Raw genomic sequence first — 15,268 nt, forward strand, 5'->3', positions numbered from 1 at the left:
TTCCCTCCCCTCCACAGCTGCCCTCAGCCTTTCCCCCCACCCTTTCTCCTAAGTCCAAAGGCTCTTCTTCCCCCACCTCTCACTCCTACAAGATGACATCCAGATGTGCATCTCCAACCCTATTTCCAGCTGCCAGTGGGGATGTTCTACTGTCTGCTTAGACTTGTGTCCATACCTGACTCTGCCTACCTTGTGTCCCCCTACCCTCTTGCCAAGGCTGTGTCTCTGACAGAGACCTTCCTCCACCTGATGGTCCCCCAAGACTAAAGGCCTCCATGGCTCCTTCCTTCCCCAACACCCAGTATATTGGCAGACCTCCATATTCTTTAGAAAGTTTTAAATGTCCTTTAATTATGTCTCTACCCTCCTCTCATGAGTGGTCTCAGCATGTTCCCAGTCCTTTCTTTGTTTCTCCATGTATCTACAGGGCTTATGGGTAGACCCTGCCATACTACAGGGGGTACAACAAGCCCCCCTTTTGGCAGGATTACAGGTGTCAACATGCCTGTCTCAGCACCCTGCTATGTTAGAAACCTCTTAAAGATGGAGGCCATGCCCTCAGATCCTTTTAAACTTATGCTATATTCCTTGTGCTGTGTAGGTCACAGATTGTTATCTTCATTGTTTTTTTTTTTTTTTTTTTTTGTTTTTTTTTTTTTTGTTCATTTGCTTGCTTGCTTGCTTGCTTGTTTTGAGGCAGTGTCATTTTACTTCCTAGGCGAGTATGGAGCCCCTAGACTCAGGTGATCTTCCTCATTCAGAGCTGGAGGTACAGGTGTGCTCAACACCATATTCAGCTAGATCCTCATGATATAGCCCTGGCTGGCAGAACTCTCTGTGCAGCCCTGGCTGGCCTAGAACTCACATTGATCTGCCTGCCTCTTCCTCCCAAGTGCTGGGATTGCAGGCATGTGCTGTCATCATTCTTTAGTTAATATGGCATATATCAGATCTAAGGTTAAATACATTGAAGTCATTTCCTTTCCTTATTTGAAGAAGCCTGGAGAACTATTTATATGCCCTACATTGACTACTAAAGTGTACAAACCTTAGGCTGAAAGCATGGAGAATGAATCTCTTGTACGGATCTACTAGGCTAATTTCGAATAGATAAATGTTCTGGGCTAGGAAGTTTCATCAGGTAGTCTAAGCTTTGACTGGTATACAAAAAAAAAATATGTATTTGAGACAAAAATCAAAAAACAAAAGTACACAGAAAATTCTTGTTTTGTTTTGTTTTGTTTTAATTCATATACAACCAAATGGACTAACATTTCTGTTACCTCTAAGTAATGGATACTATTGTGTGCCTGCCCTGAGAAGATTTAAGGTCCCCTCCTTTTTTTTTTTTTTTTTTTTTGCAAATTAAAACCATCCATTACAGTTTAGTTCACAAAATACCATACATAGTCTGCAGAAACTTCTCATCTCGTATAACTGAAGCTTTGAATTCCCAAATGGCATTTAATGTGAAAACTGTTCTCTAAGAGTGGGTCTGTGGGAAGCCAAAGTATGCAAGCCACTTGCTTGAGATAAGCCATATGTGTGCAGGCTATTCTTCAGGGCTCTAACGGACAGACTGACAAAAGGCCCAAAGCCATTGTTAGAAAGCTCTGTTTAAGACGGAAACAATGAAGCAAATGGCCAGTGGGAGCGACCTAGATGCTAATTAAGCACATGTTTCCTTGGTTTTGCTTGCCATTCCCACCCAGAACCCTGGGCTCCAGTTTGCATTCACAGTTGCAAGTTCTTATAGAGCCCCGCCCCAAACATTCAAGCTTTAGGCCTCCCGAAATCCACACGTGGCCCTGGTCTCTTAAATTTGAGGTAAGGCCGTGGCTGGGAACACACACAGGCAAAGGACTCTTAAGTGTGGGGTTGGCACAAATGCTTCGTGTACTGCCAAGCAAATCGGGCCAACTGCTGTAGAGCAGCTCTCCCCCTTCTTTTTCCCCGTCCATTGATGGCTTGCACATTCCATTTCAAAGCTGAAGTGCAGAGACTGCATGGGGTCATGTGACAGATGCTCCAGCTAGATTTTAGCAGCTGGAAGAGGTTTCGTTTTCTCCTCCAAATTCTCTAGCTTTCTTATGAACTTGTACTCCGGGAGAGCATCTGAGAGGTCCTGATAGTCTCGTGAAGTTTCTGTGGCTAATTCTGACGAAGCAAGGAGACCCTTTCTCATGTCAACAAAGTTGCTCTACTACAGAGCTGGGGCAAATGGGGCTGCATATCCACCTTGGCATAAGCAGGACAGAGTGAGAGGAGGAATGGAGTGGGGTGGGGGCAAGAACAGAGACGATGCTGCTGACCCAGTTCCAACTGGCAAAACAACGAGGCTGCATTAAGCCAACATGAACAGCTTTGCTTAAGAACGTCCGTCCTTGCCAGAACCCATGTTTTGTAGAAACAGTTTTACCTCAACAGGCTTTTTAGAAACCTTTCAATGTATATTTTGGGCTGTTCAACCCAGAGACTAGGGCACAGGATCTCCTCTACTGGTTTTTTTTTTTTTTTTCCAAATAACTTTCTTTTTTTTATTTGCAATAAGACCAAAATAATAATAATAATTACCCATCTGTAAAACCTTGGGCTGAAGATGATCTGTTCCTTGGTTTGTAGAGAGATAGAATGGTTTATTGGAACTAGACTGAATTTGACAGATGGAGGCTAGGGCCAGGGCATAATGAATGTCATCTTGGGGCAATCATTATGTTAGCATCTCAGATATGGAAGGGCTTAGTGTCAAGCTCCTTTGAGAGAGAGAGAGAGAGAGAGAGAGAGAGAGAGAGAGAGAGAGAGAACGACCCACATGTGTGCTGGCTCATGACCACCTGTAACTCAAGCTCCAGGAGACCCAGTACCCTCTTCTGGCATCCTTGGGCACCCACAGGTTATCCTCATACAGATGCACACACCACACACACATACACACACACACATCAATTTTTAAAATAAGTTTAATTGATTTAAAAATTGCTATGCAATCACACAGCATCGTTAACATGCAAGAGCTGAAAGTTTTCAACTGGTAAAAGGCATTCATTGGCCCAGAAGAATTTTGTAGTGTGAAATTAGCCATGAGACTAACTCTTCAAAGTCTAGCTTGTCATATGCATTCAGAAGACAACATGGAGACAGGTCAAAGGTGGAAGATCCTAGCTACGAGTCCCTAATGCTTTTCTCTTTGGAGACTATGTTAGTTTATGTCAACTTGACACAAGCTGGAGAGGAGGGAACCTCATTTTAGAAAATGTCTCCAGAAGATCAGGCTGTCAGCAAATTTGCTTAATTAGTGATTGATGGGGGAGGGCCCAGCCCACTGTGGGTGGTGCCATCCCTGGGCTAGTGGTTCTGGGTTCAATAAGAAAGCAGGCTGAGCAAGCCATGAGGAACAAGCCAGTAAGCAGCACTCCTCCATGATCTCTGCCTCAGCTCCTGCCTTCAGGTTCCTGCCCTGCTTGAGTTCCTGGCCTGACCTTTGATGATGAACAGAGATGCAGAAGTGGAAGTCAAATGAACCCTTTCCTCTCCAAGTTGCATTTGGTCATGGTGTTACATCACAGCAATAGTAACCCTAACTAAATCAGCAGCAGAAAGCTTGTTGAGTTTCTATTTATTTATTTATTTATTTATTACTTGTTTCTTGTTTATTTATTTTAATTGTTGTTGCTTGGGGGATTTTTGCTTTGTTTTGTAGTTTTGGGTTTGTTTGTTGTTGTTGTTGCTTTAGACAGTAATCTTGTTATGTAGCCCACAACAGCCTCAAACTCAATATCTTCATGCCTCAGTCTCTCACGGCCCACCATACAAGTGTTTTGTTGGCTTTTAAAGCTACATCTAGGTGTTCAGGCTTCAGGAACATAGCCCCAGCCGGGCGTGGTGGCGCACGCCTTTAATCCCAGCACTCGGGAGGCAGAGGCAGGCGGATTTCTGAGTTCAAGGCCAGCCTGGTCTACAGAGTGAGTTCCAGGACAGCCAGGGCTATACAGAGAAACCTGTCTCAAAAAACCAAAACAAAACAAAACAAAAAGAACATAGCCCCTATTACCTATTAATACTTCATCCATCGTGAGTACCTTCAGATCTATGTGTCTGTTCACACGTTTATAAGAATGGACATGCCTGAGACCTTGTATGGAAACTGTGCACAGGCCAATGTGGTTATCTTTCCCAAAAGTCATTATGACTGATGACAGTGTAAACAGTGAAAGAACTGCACGTCATCCCTGTGCCAGGCCGTGCAGCTGGCCCCTCTGCCTGCAGCGCCCTCTCTTGGCTTTACTTGAGAAGGGACTGTGGAGACTCAGGGACCAGGTCAACTTGTGTCCCTTTCCTGACTTGCCTGTCGCTGGTGCTCCCACGGAGCTTTTCTGAGTCCCAAATACTCCTGCATTTATTACATGCAACTGAAAATGCCAACACCTGAACAGGAATGGTGAGCACAGATGTCTGCAGAGGCTCGCACTGTTGTGGGGGCTGAGTTAGCATCAGTATGTCAGTCCGTGGCCTAAGGCCTTTGCAACCCCTGACTAGGTTACTGCCTTAGACTTTCTGGCCAGAACCAGCCACTCCACAGAAGCCCACTTATGACTCTAAGGAACTTTCCAACAGCCTTAAGGAATGGCTCTGATACTTTGGTTTCTCAAAGATGTTGGGGTTTAATGGACGGCTTTGAATGGCACAAAGAAACGCTTCCCTAGAGGAAGTGTCCTTCATTTTTGACCTTGATGTCTGTAATCAAGCATACTCACTGTGAGGAGGTGACGGAATGGCTTTGAGCACCACAGAATAGACAGCCTTTCCACACTGGCAGATCCTTCTGCCTGTGTCCCTGGTGGGTCTACCCTCCTCTCCCTCACGCCTGCATTTCTCACTGAAAGGACAGAGCGGGGCAGAGCTGCAGCAGCCAGGAAGGCTCTTCTGCAATGCGGCTCAGGGCTGTGTGAGACAAAGAGAGAGATTGCCACCTATTGACAGATATATCACCTGCAAAGAGACCGCTTGTATAACCAGAGCCTCCTCCACCTCTGCTGTATGAAAGGCCCTCCAGGGGTTGCAGGGCCCTTTGCATTTTGCATCCTGTTAGTTCGGCACTGGCGGTACCTTTCCACTGTCAATGAGACAGGGAAGAATGGGGTCATGACAGTCCAAGGTGACAGTGACATCATTTCGCAGGGGAAACTGAAAATAAATCACCCCCTGTAATGACAGTCGCTTCCTGTTACACAGCACATGGCGTGACTCAGTTAATTCTCAAGACAATTTTAACCTTCAATGTTTTATGTCTGCACCCAAGGAAGGAGGTTGCAAGAGAATACTTGTGGCAGATAAAGAAGACGGTTGGGTATGAGTGCTGCATATGGGATCTCAACGCCTTACACTTGCTATTATAACATCCATATTCCCATTATAGTTTCCCTAACCTTAATGCATACGGATGTAAGAACCAACCAAACATAAAGGAATCATTTGCCTTTGGTTGGAGGGACGTCCAACTCTATCGCTTTTTGTTACTGGGCCTCTCAGGTCAGCTTCCCTACCTGTAAAAGAGGGATAATATGACTCTGTAGGAACATATATAGTGCTTAAGTGGCACCAACCATAGTAGGTCACTTTGAGGGACGCCAGGTGTTTACAAATGGACTCTTAGTTACCTGTGGACTGAATAGAGGTTTCTCTCTCTCTCTCTCTCTCTCTTTTTTAGTTTGGGGAACTTAGGCAAATTATTTGACCTTTTGGAGCCTCAAATTGCTCGTTTGTAAAATGGAGCTAATACTCATATGCATGCTCTTCTCAGGTTAGCCATGCAGTAAGGTGAAATGCTGTGTGTGAAAACATTCACATTTTTAATTGCACTCTTCAAGTACTAGTCGTTAGGGTGAAAGAAAAAGGCATTCTCCTCCCAACATAACGTCTGTGAGCTGCCTGTGCAAATAAATGACTTGGGTTGAATTCAGATTCCACATAATAGTGTTTATTAGTAATATTTACCAAAGTGGGAGAGAAGAGGGGGTAGCTCGTTGGGTAAAAACATTTGTAGCCAGGCCAGAGGGCCAGAGGTCAATCTCTGGAACTTACCCGATGGAAAGACACACACACACACACACACACACACAAGCCGCCCTCTGACCTCCACATGCTTGCCCTGACTGGTATGTCCCTCCCACACACCAATAACTAAACAATATACATGCACACGAGACAAGATGAGGCTCTGAACTCGGCAGGATCTTCTGCAAGCAGCCCTGTAAGGTGTCCCCTTGATCACACTCGCCCCCTCCCCCACCCCACCCCACCCCCATTTTCTCCTGCCCCACAGATGAGGAGATGTGTAGTTTGAAGGATCAGAGGGACTAGTTAAGTACACACTGGGAACATTTGAGTTTTTCCTTGAATGCAGACATATGCCAAAGCTCACTGTTGTGTGCATTTGTGTATCTTCAGCTCCTGTGATGGGCCCAGGGGTTAAAGTGTTCAGCTCAGGGAAGTTGAAGAGGCCACTGGAATTGTCTTTTATAACAATCAGCACTGTCTTTTTCTATTCCCTTCTGGCTCTGCTTTTTGCTCGGAGACACAGCTCCCACAAGAGGGAGAGCCCTGTCTATCTGAAGAGTTTGCTCAATTTTATTCCCCCTCTCTGTTTAGGAAACAAAGATCTAAATCCATCCTCCACCCTTCTGGGAATTACTTCCTCTTTTCTTCACTGTCTGCCAGCTTTTTTGAATTCTCCTTAGCAACATTTTAAAAAAAGTTAGTTTAGCAACAGCATGTAAGCCAATGAGATCTGAGAATGCAAATGAGTTCTAGACCAATGAGAGCTCTGCATGGCAGGCAAGGGGGCTTATGGGAGACAAGAATAACCTGGAGTTTGCAGAGCAGCCTCCAAGTGGCAGCAGAGCAGCTATTTTGGACCCATCACCTCTCAAGCCTCTACTTTGTTTCCGTGTGTGTGTGTGTGTGTGTGTGTGTGTGTGTGTGTGTGTGTGTGTGTGTGTGTGGTGTCTGTCTGTCCTGTTCCTGGTTCCCCCGTTTAAGACATTTACTGTTACAGTAAGCCTTGTAGGTATGAGTTCTTTAGATACACTGTAGGCAAGGGCTGCAAACGTGGACTTTGCTGTTACCCAAGTCATTCCTAGGCCTCTTCTGTCTTTGTTGTTTCGTAACCAGCTCCAGCCCAGTCGTCTAAGGCCTGGAAGCCTTGGGTGATTCAGCCAGGCCAGCCTAGCGGAACAGAGGCGCCGGGGGAATCCCTGTCTTTGTTTATCCACCACTACCACAGAGCTGGGGGGTGAATGTCGTGGGAGTAAAGGAATGTACCACCAACAAACCGGTCCTATCACAATCCACATGTGGCCTACAGACCTTCCTCTCCCTGCAGTTCTGTAACATCTGTCTGAACAGGAAACCTGACCAGCAAGAAGCTTGGGGGCCATTCTCCTTTTGGAGTGGGTTTGGTCCTCTTCATCTTGTAGCCTGGGTACACACAGAGAGTGGCTGAATATCATAGCATATCCACATGGTGACCATCCTTCTATCCTTTCAGATGGTATTGCACTTAAATGCCTTGGTGTTAAGATGTCTGGATGTGTCTCCAGTGTTTCTATTTCTTCCTAGCTTAGACTTCTCATCCTTAAAGAGACAGTTAAGGTGTGGAATCTTCAGGAAGGGCCATCTGATTCTCCCATACATCCCTGCTCCCCAGAGCACCCACTGTGGCCCTTCCTGAGAGTGTTCCTCCCTGAGAGTCACAGAGTTCATGAGATCAAAGATTGCCCTGTGTATCTCTAGCCCTTAACGTAGTGCTAGCATTATCACAAATGCTCAAACCGTATTTTTTTTTTTTAATGAGGAAGGATGCAAGAAAGTCACTCTTGCTTTGCTCTTAGGGGAACAATCTTCAGTGCCTGTACCTGAGCCAGGACAATGCCTGTGAGTCTGATGCTTCCTGTGGCACACGGAAGCCCCAAGCCTGAAAGGTCATTACCACCAATGGTTCATCCTGTGTTGGGCTCATCTCAGTAACGTGGCATCCTTTATGATCTGTGTTTTAGGAGGAATCAAGAAGCAAATCCAAGATCTGCGCCAATGTGTTTTGTGGAGCTGGCAGGGAATGTGCCGTCACAGAGAAGGGGGAGCCCACGTGCCTCTGCATTGAGGTGAGTCCTGATGTCAGGCATGGACGGTGGTGACTGTTTAGGGGGTGCTTGAGAACTTGCTCAGTAGGGGATGTGCTTGCTGCCATCACAGCCTCAGGACCTACACAGGTGGCTGGCATGGCAGCAGGAGGTGCTGACCGCAGTGCTGGGCGAGAGGAGGCAAATCCATGGAGTTCACTGACCAGTCATTCTAGCCAAATCATGAGCTCCAGGCATAGTGATAACTCTAACAACCAAGGACAACACAATATGGATCTTTGGCCTCGATACATACATGAACACCAAAAAAGAAAAAAAATGATGTTAGCAAGAAAATAGAACCAGTCTGGTTGTCCATCAGCATATGAGCAGGTGATGTGAATGTGGGACATATAGACAATGAATTATTATTCAGGGCTGGAGAGATGGCTCAGTGATTAAGAGCACTGACAGCTCTTCCAAAGGTCCTGAGTTCAAAAAGGTCCTGGTGGCTCACTACTATCTATAATGGGATCCAATGCCCTCTTCTGGTGTGACAGTGCACTCACATACATAAAATAATAGTTTTTAAAATGATATAAAAAGAAATATTATTTATCTTTAAAGAAAAATGAAATTTGTAGGAAAATAAATGGACCTAGAAGGTGTACTATTAAGTGAGATGATTCAAGCTCAGGAAGAAAAACAAAACGCATGTTCTCCTTCCCATGTGGATCCCAGACCACACATATAACACAGAGAGGTGTACAGGAGGGTACAATTGAGGCTGAGAGAGGAAGGGGTGTTACGATGCGGTCATCGGTGAGGAAGGATGGACAGAGGGACGCATGAGTCATGAAAGGATGTACATCAATATTTTGTCTAGTTTCTAGTCTGTCAGAGTTTTTAACTTTTGAATTTTGGGTTTATTTGTTTTTGTGCTGCATCTGAAGGAGCAAGAATTATGTAGTTTTCCATACAAATCCAACATGTGTCCATTCTTTGAGGTAGTGGTTGTGATAGTTGAACAATCTTTGTAATTCCACTGACTGCTGGTGTAACAAGACGTCACATGGCTAGTCACAAGTAATTTCGTCACATTGACCCACTTTGAAAAAGTGACCAAAAAAAATGTTCTGAGGAGACTCTGTAAGAGTAAATGGTTCCTTTTTTCCTTCAACTTAAAACTCTATGAAGTCACTCCATTGCAGTGTTACTTAATATGTAAACAGTATTGCAATACATGAAATTAGGTATGGTAGTACATTTTAAACTTATCTTTAAATTAAAAAGTTACTAATTGTTTATGTGTTAAATAGCATAGGTATTTAGACATTTGTACTAATGGCTCTCAGTTCTCATTAGTCTTAGGTAACTGGCATTAACAACTTTTCTAAACACTAGAGTTTCCCCTATTTTATACAAAATAACATTGCCATACATAGCTCTGTGCAATTTACTTTGCAACCTTTGGGCCATGGAAGCCACCCATATCAGCATAGATTTTTTTTTTAGCTCATTTTAAAACAACTGTGTAATATTTAGAAATGTAAATTTATTCATTCATTTCCTGAGAGATGGATATTTAAGTGGTTCTCTGGGGTTGTTTACCACAACAATAGTATCATTTTACAAATAGCCTTTATTTTTTAGAATGATGGCCACTGGGCACCTTCTGGGTCAAAGGATATGCAAATTTTTAAATTATCAGACAGAGTGTCAGCTTTGAGTTTTGTTTTTAAGTGGCATTTGAAAGGCAAAATAAGCCTTGAGAAGTAAGCAAGACTTTAATAAATCTTCATTCTTAATATGAATGTGAATACAATGGCCATGGGCTTTTCTCTTCTCCCTTCTATCAAGCTGCCCTGTATCCTGGAAATGGGTTAGACCCTAACTCATTGCATTTAAGGGAAAATGTACCAACCTGAAACCTAAAACCTAATCCTGTTAGGATCCCTTCACGCTGGAGGTCTGCATTAGAAGTATGTATGCTACCATATGGTAACATAAATTAGACTAAAAATCTGACTTCTAGGCTCAGCTTGTCCATGGTAATTGTGTGATTCTAAGCAAACAAATTCCCAGGAGTTGCTGTAATACCCATGTTGGTTTTGCCTAGCGTGGAAAACATGGTGATCAACAGTAGTAAATGCCGGCTCAGTGAATAAGTACAGTCCACCTTTCTTACCTTGAAGGGGTCAGAGTCACTTCCTGGCTCAGAACTCTGCTTCTTTTTATAGCTGTTTTTGTTTTGTTTTGTTTTGTTTTCCCCTTCATACCTCACGTAACTCTAGTGTGCCTACAAGCCAAATGAACTTTATTCCGTATTTCTGTCCATTATGGTTTCCTGCAGTCCTTCACCCTCTCTGTCAGCCTTACAACACTGGTTGTGAAATCAGGACAAAAGCTGAATAGCTCCCAGATACTACAGAGAAGAAGAGAAAGAAGTCCTTGTAACAGAGACAGAGACAGAGACAGAATTTCCATTGTGGAATGCCTGAGCTAGATACTTTTCTAAATCATAGACTTGTATACTTCTCACAGTTTTGGAGGCTGTGAGGTGCAAAATCAAAGCAAATTCATTTATTGTCTGGTGAGGGCCTGGTTTCTTCTTGCCAGTGAACATTTGAACACTGTATTCTCACAAGGAAAGGATAGCAGGCCAAAGACATAAATGCTCTGAAATCCCTTCTGTAAAGGCCTGAAATCTGTTCATGAGGAAGGAGCCCTGGTAACTTCATCCCCTCCTGAAAGCACAGCCTCTTCATGCCATTGCAGCGAGGATTCATGTAGTACAACTATTATAGCAACAGCAGAGTGTTTGTGTACTCACACTGGACTAGGATAGACAGAGGGACATGGAGAACTTGAGGTAATGAGTGTCTGCTGCATCAAGCATAGTAGACTCACTGATGACTAGAACTGGGTTCCCTGGGCTCTGACGGAATACAGGCTCCATCTCTGATGGTGGTTTGTCAGGTGGTCACCTGACAAGATGGCAGGGTGAGTGCATATGGCCTCCATGGCTACACAAACACCCTCCTGCTGGTCTGTTTCAGCAATGCAAACCTCACAAGAGGCCTGTGTGTGGCAGTAATGGCAAGACCTACCTCAACCACTGTGAACTTCATAGAGATGCCTGTCTCACTGGATCCAAGATCCAGGTTGATTATGATGGGCACTGCAAAGGTAAGGCATATGTCATCACTGAATGGTGGGTCTTATGATGGGGAGACAGAGACAGAAACCAGAGCAGTGTGGCCTGGCTCCATTTTACCAAGTCCACGACTACCTAGAGCTTGAGAGTGCTGGGGCCTTGGGGCTGGGGGGGAGAGGGCTGGGGGCTGGGAGCTGGGGGCTGGGGGGTGGGCAGCCCTGGTGGGTCCTCTTTCTTTTTTCTTGGTTCTTCTTCAGGCAGCAGAAGAGGAAGAGTGTCAACAGGGTTAAGACTTAAAAGTCTTAAAAGAAATGTAGGGTTGCTGTATAATAATAAAATGTTTTCCTATCTCAATTCTAAGTCACTTTGCTTCCCTAGCTGACCTGCCTTCTGATTTCCTCTGAGGCAGAGGGGGGAAAACCATTTAGCACCGCATCCTAAAACAGCAGGAGATTAAGTGAAGCAGCCTTTGTTCTATTAAACAGGGAATTTTTATATGCATACCCATTAGGTGTAACTCTCTGGCTAAACATTCATCACTTGTCAAAGCTCCACAGGTTCATGGAGAGGTAAAAAAACATGACTAAGTTATTAGTGAAGTTTCGTATACATAAACCCAGTCAATGTTTTACCTTCTGTCCCAACACCTATAATAGATTGTTAGTTCCTTTTTTACGACCTTTGGTTAATGGTTTTACCATTTTGGAATGTGCTCTGAAGAGTTGGATGCCTGCCTACTATCTCAGAAGCAATTAACTCATGACACTAAAGACTGGTAGAGTTTTCATTGCGGTGTTGACTATCACAAAAGACCTAATAGCAGTCCCACTATAAAAGGGATTTAATAAATACTGATATAATTCTAGGAATCCTTATAGGATCATCATTAAGAATTAAGAAATCATCTATTTGTGTATATAGCACCCCTATATAGACAAATAGATGTTGTTGTTCTGCAGAGATCTGCTCAAAATGGTGGGCTAATACCTAGTGACAGTTATATATATATTTGATAATATCAGGAAAAGCATATTAATAACATAAATCTTTCCTAAAATGGATATTTCCTAGGTTTTGCCTATCAGAGCAAATCTGTCATAAATTTTTAATCTAAGGCAAATCCATCTCAGGAAGACCACCTGCTAGTGACTAGCTTGTCCAGTGTCAGCTCCCGGCAGGGGAGACCTCTTCTCTTGTTGGAGATGCTCCCTCCTCACATTCAGGAGCCTACTAGGTTTGAACTGACTGGCTGGGGCCTTTGTCCTGTTTCCTGCATCAGACCTGGGTCTGCTTTCGGTAGTATCTGCAGCTGTAGAGTAGGTAAGGTAACTGCATCAGTAGTCCACAATGGCAAAAATGTCCTTAAAGGACTTCCATACATTTTAGAGAAAAAAAAAATAGGTCAATTTCTCCCTACCCTGCTTTAGGGCATTTCTCAACCTAGCAATATTTTATTTTCCTTTATTTTACACTCTTACCATTTTCCAGGGTTGGAAAAATGGATTTCCAAGCATAATTGGTAATTAGCCACCAGACCTTTCCAAGTTTAGAGCCTGCCCAGACAGTCCATTCTTGACTTCCTGGAAAAACACAAAGCTTTGTCCCAGATACCAGTCTCCTCTCCAACTTCTGTGCAGAATTAATCTCCATGTGAAATTTCAAAACCCCAGGAACTGCTCAACCCAGCAGGAAGGAATATAAATCTAGAAGGTCAATCCCGTGTCCACAGACAGACATCCTTAGATGCTACAAGAAAGAAAAGCTCAAAATTGAAGGCAGAGAACTGGAGAGATGGCTCAGTGGTTAAGAGTGCTGACTACCCTCTCAGAGGACCTGAGTTCAGTTTCCAGCCTCCACACAGAAGCTGGCAACCATCTGTAACTCCAGTTCCAGGGAATGCGACGCTCTCTTCTGACCTTCAAACACCAAACATGCATACTGGCCACACTGGCACACAGACATACATGCAAGCAAAACCCCATACACATAAAATAAAAATAAATGAGTTGAAAGGAAGGAAGAAAGGGGGGAGGGGAAGGACTTAAGGTAAAATTATGACAAGGTTGCAAGACCTGGCAGTTTTAATTCTAGAAACAGACATTTTCTTTTATTCTTCTCTTTGCTTTACACATCTCCTTTCGTTTTTGTTTTTTTTTGTTTTTGTTTTTGTTTTTTGCAGAAAAGAAGTCTGCGAGTCCATCTGCCAGCCCAGGTAAGTGCCTGACCTTTCTGCAGTGTGTGTGCACCTTAGGGTGGAGACTTTTCATGGAGGAAGTATCTTGTCTTCTACAAGTTCCAGGAAGCAAGCATCTTGTCTTCTACAGGTTCTGTTGAGCTGCCAAGGTCATCTGTGAGTCAGGACTTTTGATTCACATCTGGTCTGAGCACAGCACAGCTCAGTAAAACCATGAAACTGCATTTTTAAGATGTTCCTTTGTTTTGGAGTAAACTGGTCAAAGGATCTGTTTGAATCTGAATGTTGGCTGTGCTACATTTTTGCTGACTAGTGACCTCACTGTAGGGACAACCGGTGAGCCCTCCCTTCAGGGCCTTGTAAGACATGTTCATATCATGGACCCATTGAAATCAGAAGACACAGCTCTTTTTGAAAGAGGATAGTTGGGAATGCCAGTGTGGAGACTACCAGAGTTCTCTATTAAAAATATATTAAAATCTCAACATGGTTTATAGTCCCAGACCTCACAGTAACCTTGTGGGTCTCACTGTAATTACCTTAAGGTGTAAAGGCTCAAAGAATTAAGTCTCTTCCCCTAAATCACATAGCTAGGAAAGGCAGAGTGGGGAAGGCACGTATATTTGTTCCCCGGCCCTGTACCCTCTTCAGAGCCTAGCATTTGCTATCTTCCAGGATTTTCCTTTGGCCAGAGCTGTCTCTAGCCTGCCTCTCTTCCCATTTGATTCCCACCTGCTGCTCCCACATGGCTTGCAACAGCACCCACAGCAGGGCTGAGGCTTGGCCCTTCCTTTTCTGCTGTTTATAATAAGGGTGATGGGAGAAAGTTTTAAAAGCTCAGTCGGTGAGCTGGGAGAAGAGCAGCAATCCGGCAACATGAACAACTGTAATGTTTTCATTTATTGATATGTCAATACCTTCAGCTCATCTCAGAACCAAGAGAGTTTCTTTAATAATGACTGTTTTTCTTCCTTGTTCCCTAACATTCATGAAAACATCCTTTATTTCTTTTCCTTATTTTTTTTTCTTAAATGACAACTCCTCTGTTTCAAGTTTCTAAGTTTCTAGTCCAGTGGTCTTCAGTCTTTCTATTACTGAGACGATTTAACACAGTTTCTCATGCTGCGGTGACCCTCAACCATAACATTGTTTTTGTTGCTACTTCATAACTGTAACTTTGCTACTGTTATGAATCGTAATGTAAGTACCTGTTATGCAGCCCCCAACCTAGTCTTTATATATGTTTTACACGGGGGGGGGGGGGGAGCATCACTCCTGGGTTAGACACATTTCTGTACTCTGGTGCAATAGCCCTGCCTCCCTGGATGCTTTAAAGACTGAACAGGGTGGCACATGCAGAACTGAATGGCACGAGGCTCTGTGCAGGGGGTGCTGATGACCACAGGGTTCACCTCCTCCCACTCACCTCACATTCCTCTCCTCCCTGCAGTTGTCTGCTATCAAGCTAACCGTGATGAGCTCCGACGGCGCCTCATCCAGTGGCTGGAAGCTGAGATCATTCCAGATGGCTGGTTCTCTAAAGGCAGTAACTACAGTGAGATCCTAGACAAGTACTTTAAGGTAAGCAGAGCTGAGGCCAACCGTGTTCAGTACCAAGGGAAAGGAGGACGCCATCTGCCCCTTGCATGACTCCCAGGAGACACGGGGCCTGAGTGTGTCCTCTCCACCAGTTATGTTACAGAGCTGTGAAAGGTGCCCTGTGACCTGTCTGACCAGTGGGTTGGCAGCAGTTAACCTTTAAGATCCAACATGAATGTGCTCTTCTTTCCCTTAAAACCA

At 44.1% G+C, this 15,268-nt stretch overlaps 1 protein-coding gene across 1 annotated transcript in view; it reads left to right on the top strand.

Moving 5' to 3' along the window:
- The window catches only part of Fstl1 (follistatin like 1), a 55,385-nt gene that overhangs the window by 26,457 nt on the left and 13,660 nt on the right, over positions 1–15,268 (top strand). The window contains exons 3-6 of the mRNA XM_021185316.2: positions 8,055–8,159; positions 11,177–11,306; positions 13,454–13,486; positions 14,919–15,049. Coding sequence (XP_021040975.1) covers positions 8,055–8,159; positions 11,177–11,306; positions 13,454–13,486; positions 14,919–15,049 — 399 coding nt within the window. The remainder of the gene's footprint in view (positions 1–8,054; positions 8,160–11,176; positions 11,307–13,453; positions 13,487–14,918; positions 15,050–15,268) is intronic.

Source organism: Mus caroli, chromosome 16 (assembly GCF_900094665.2).
Source record: "Mus caroli chromosome 16, CAROLI_EIJ_v1.1, whole genome shotgun sequence".
NCBI classification, from domain to species: domain Eukaryota; kingdom Metazoa; phylum Chordata; class Mammalia; order Rodentia; family Muridae; genus Mus; species Mus caroli.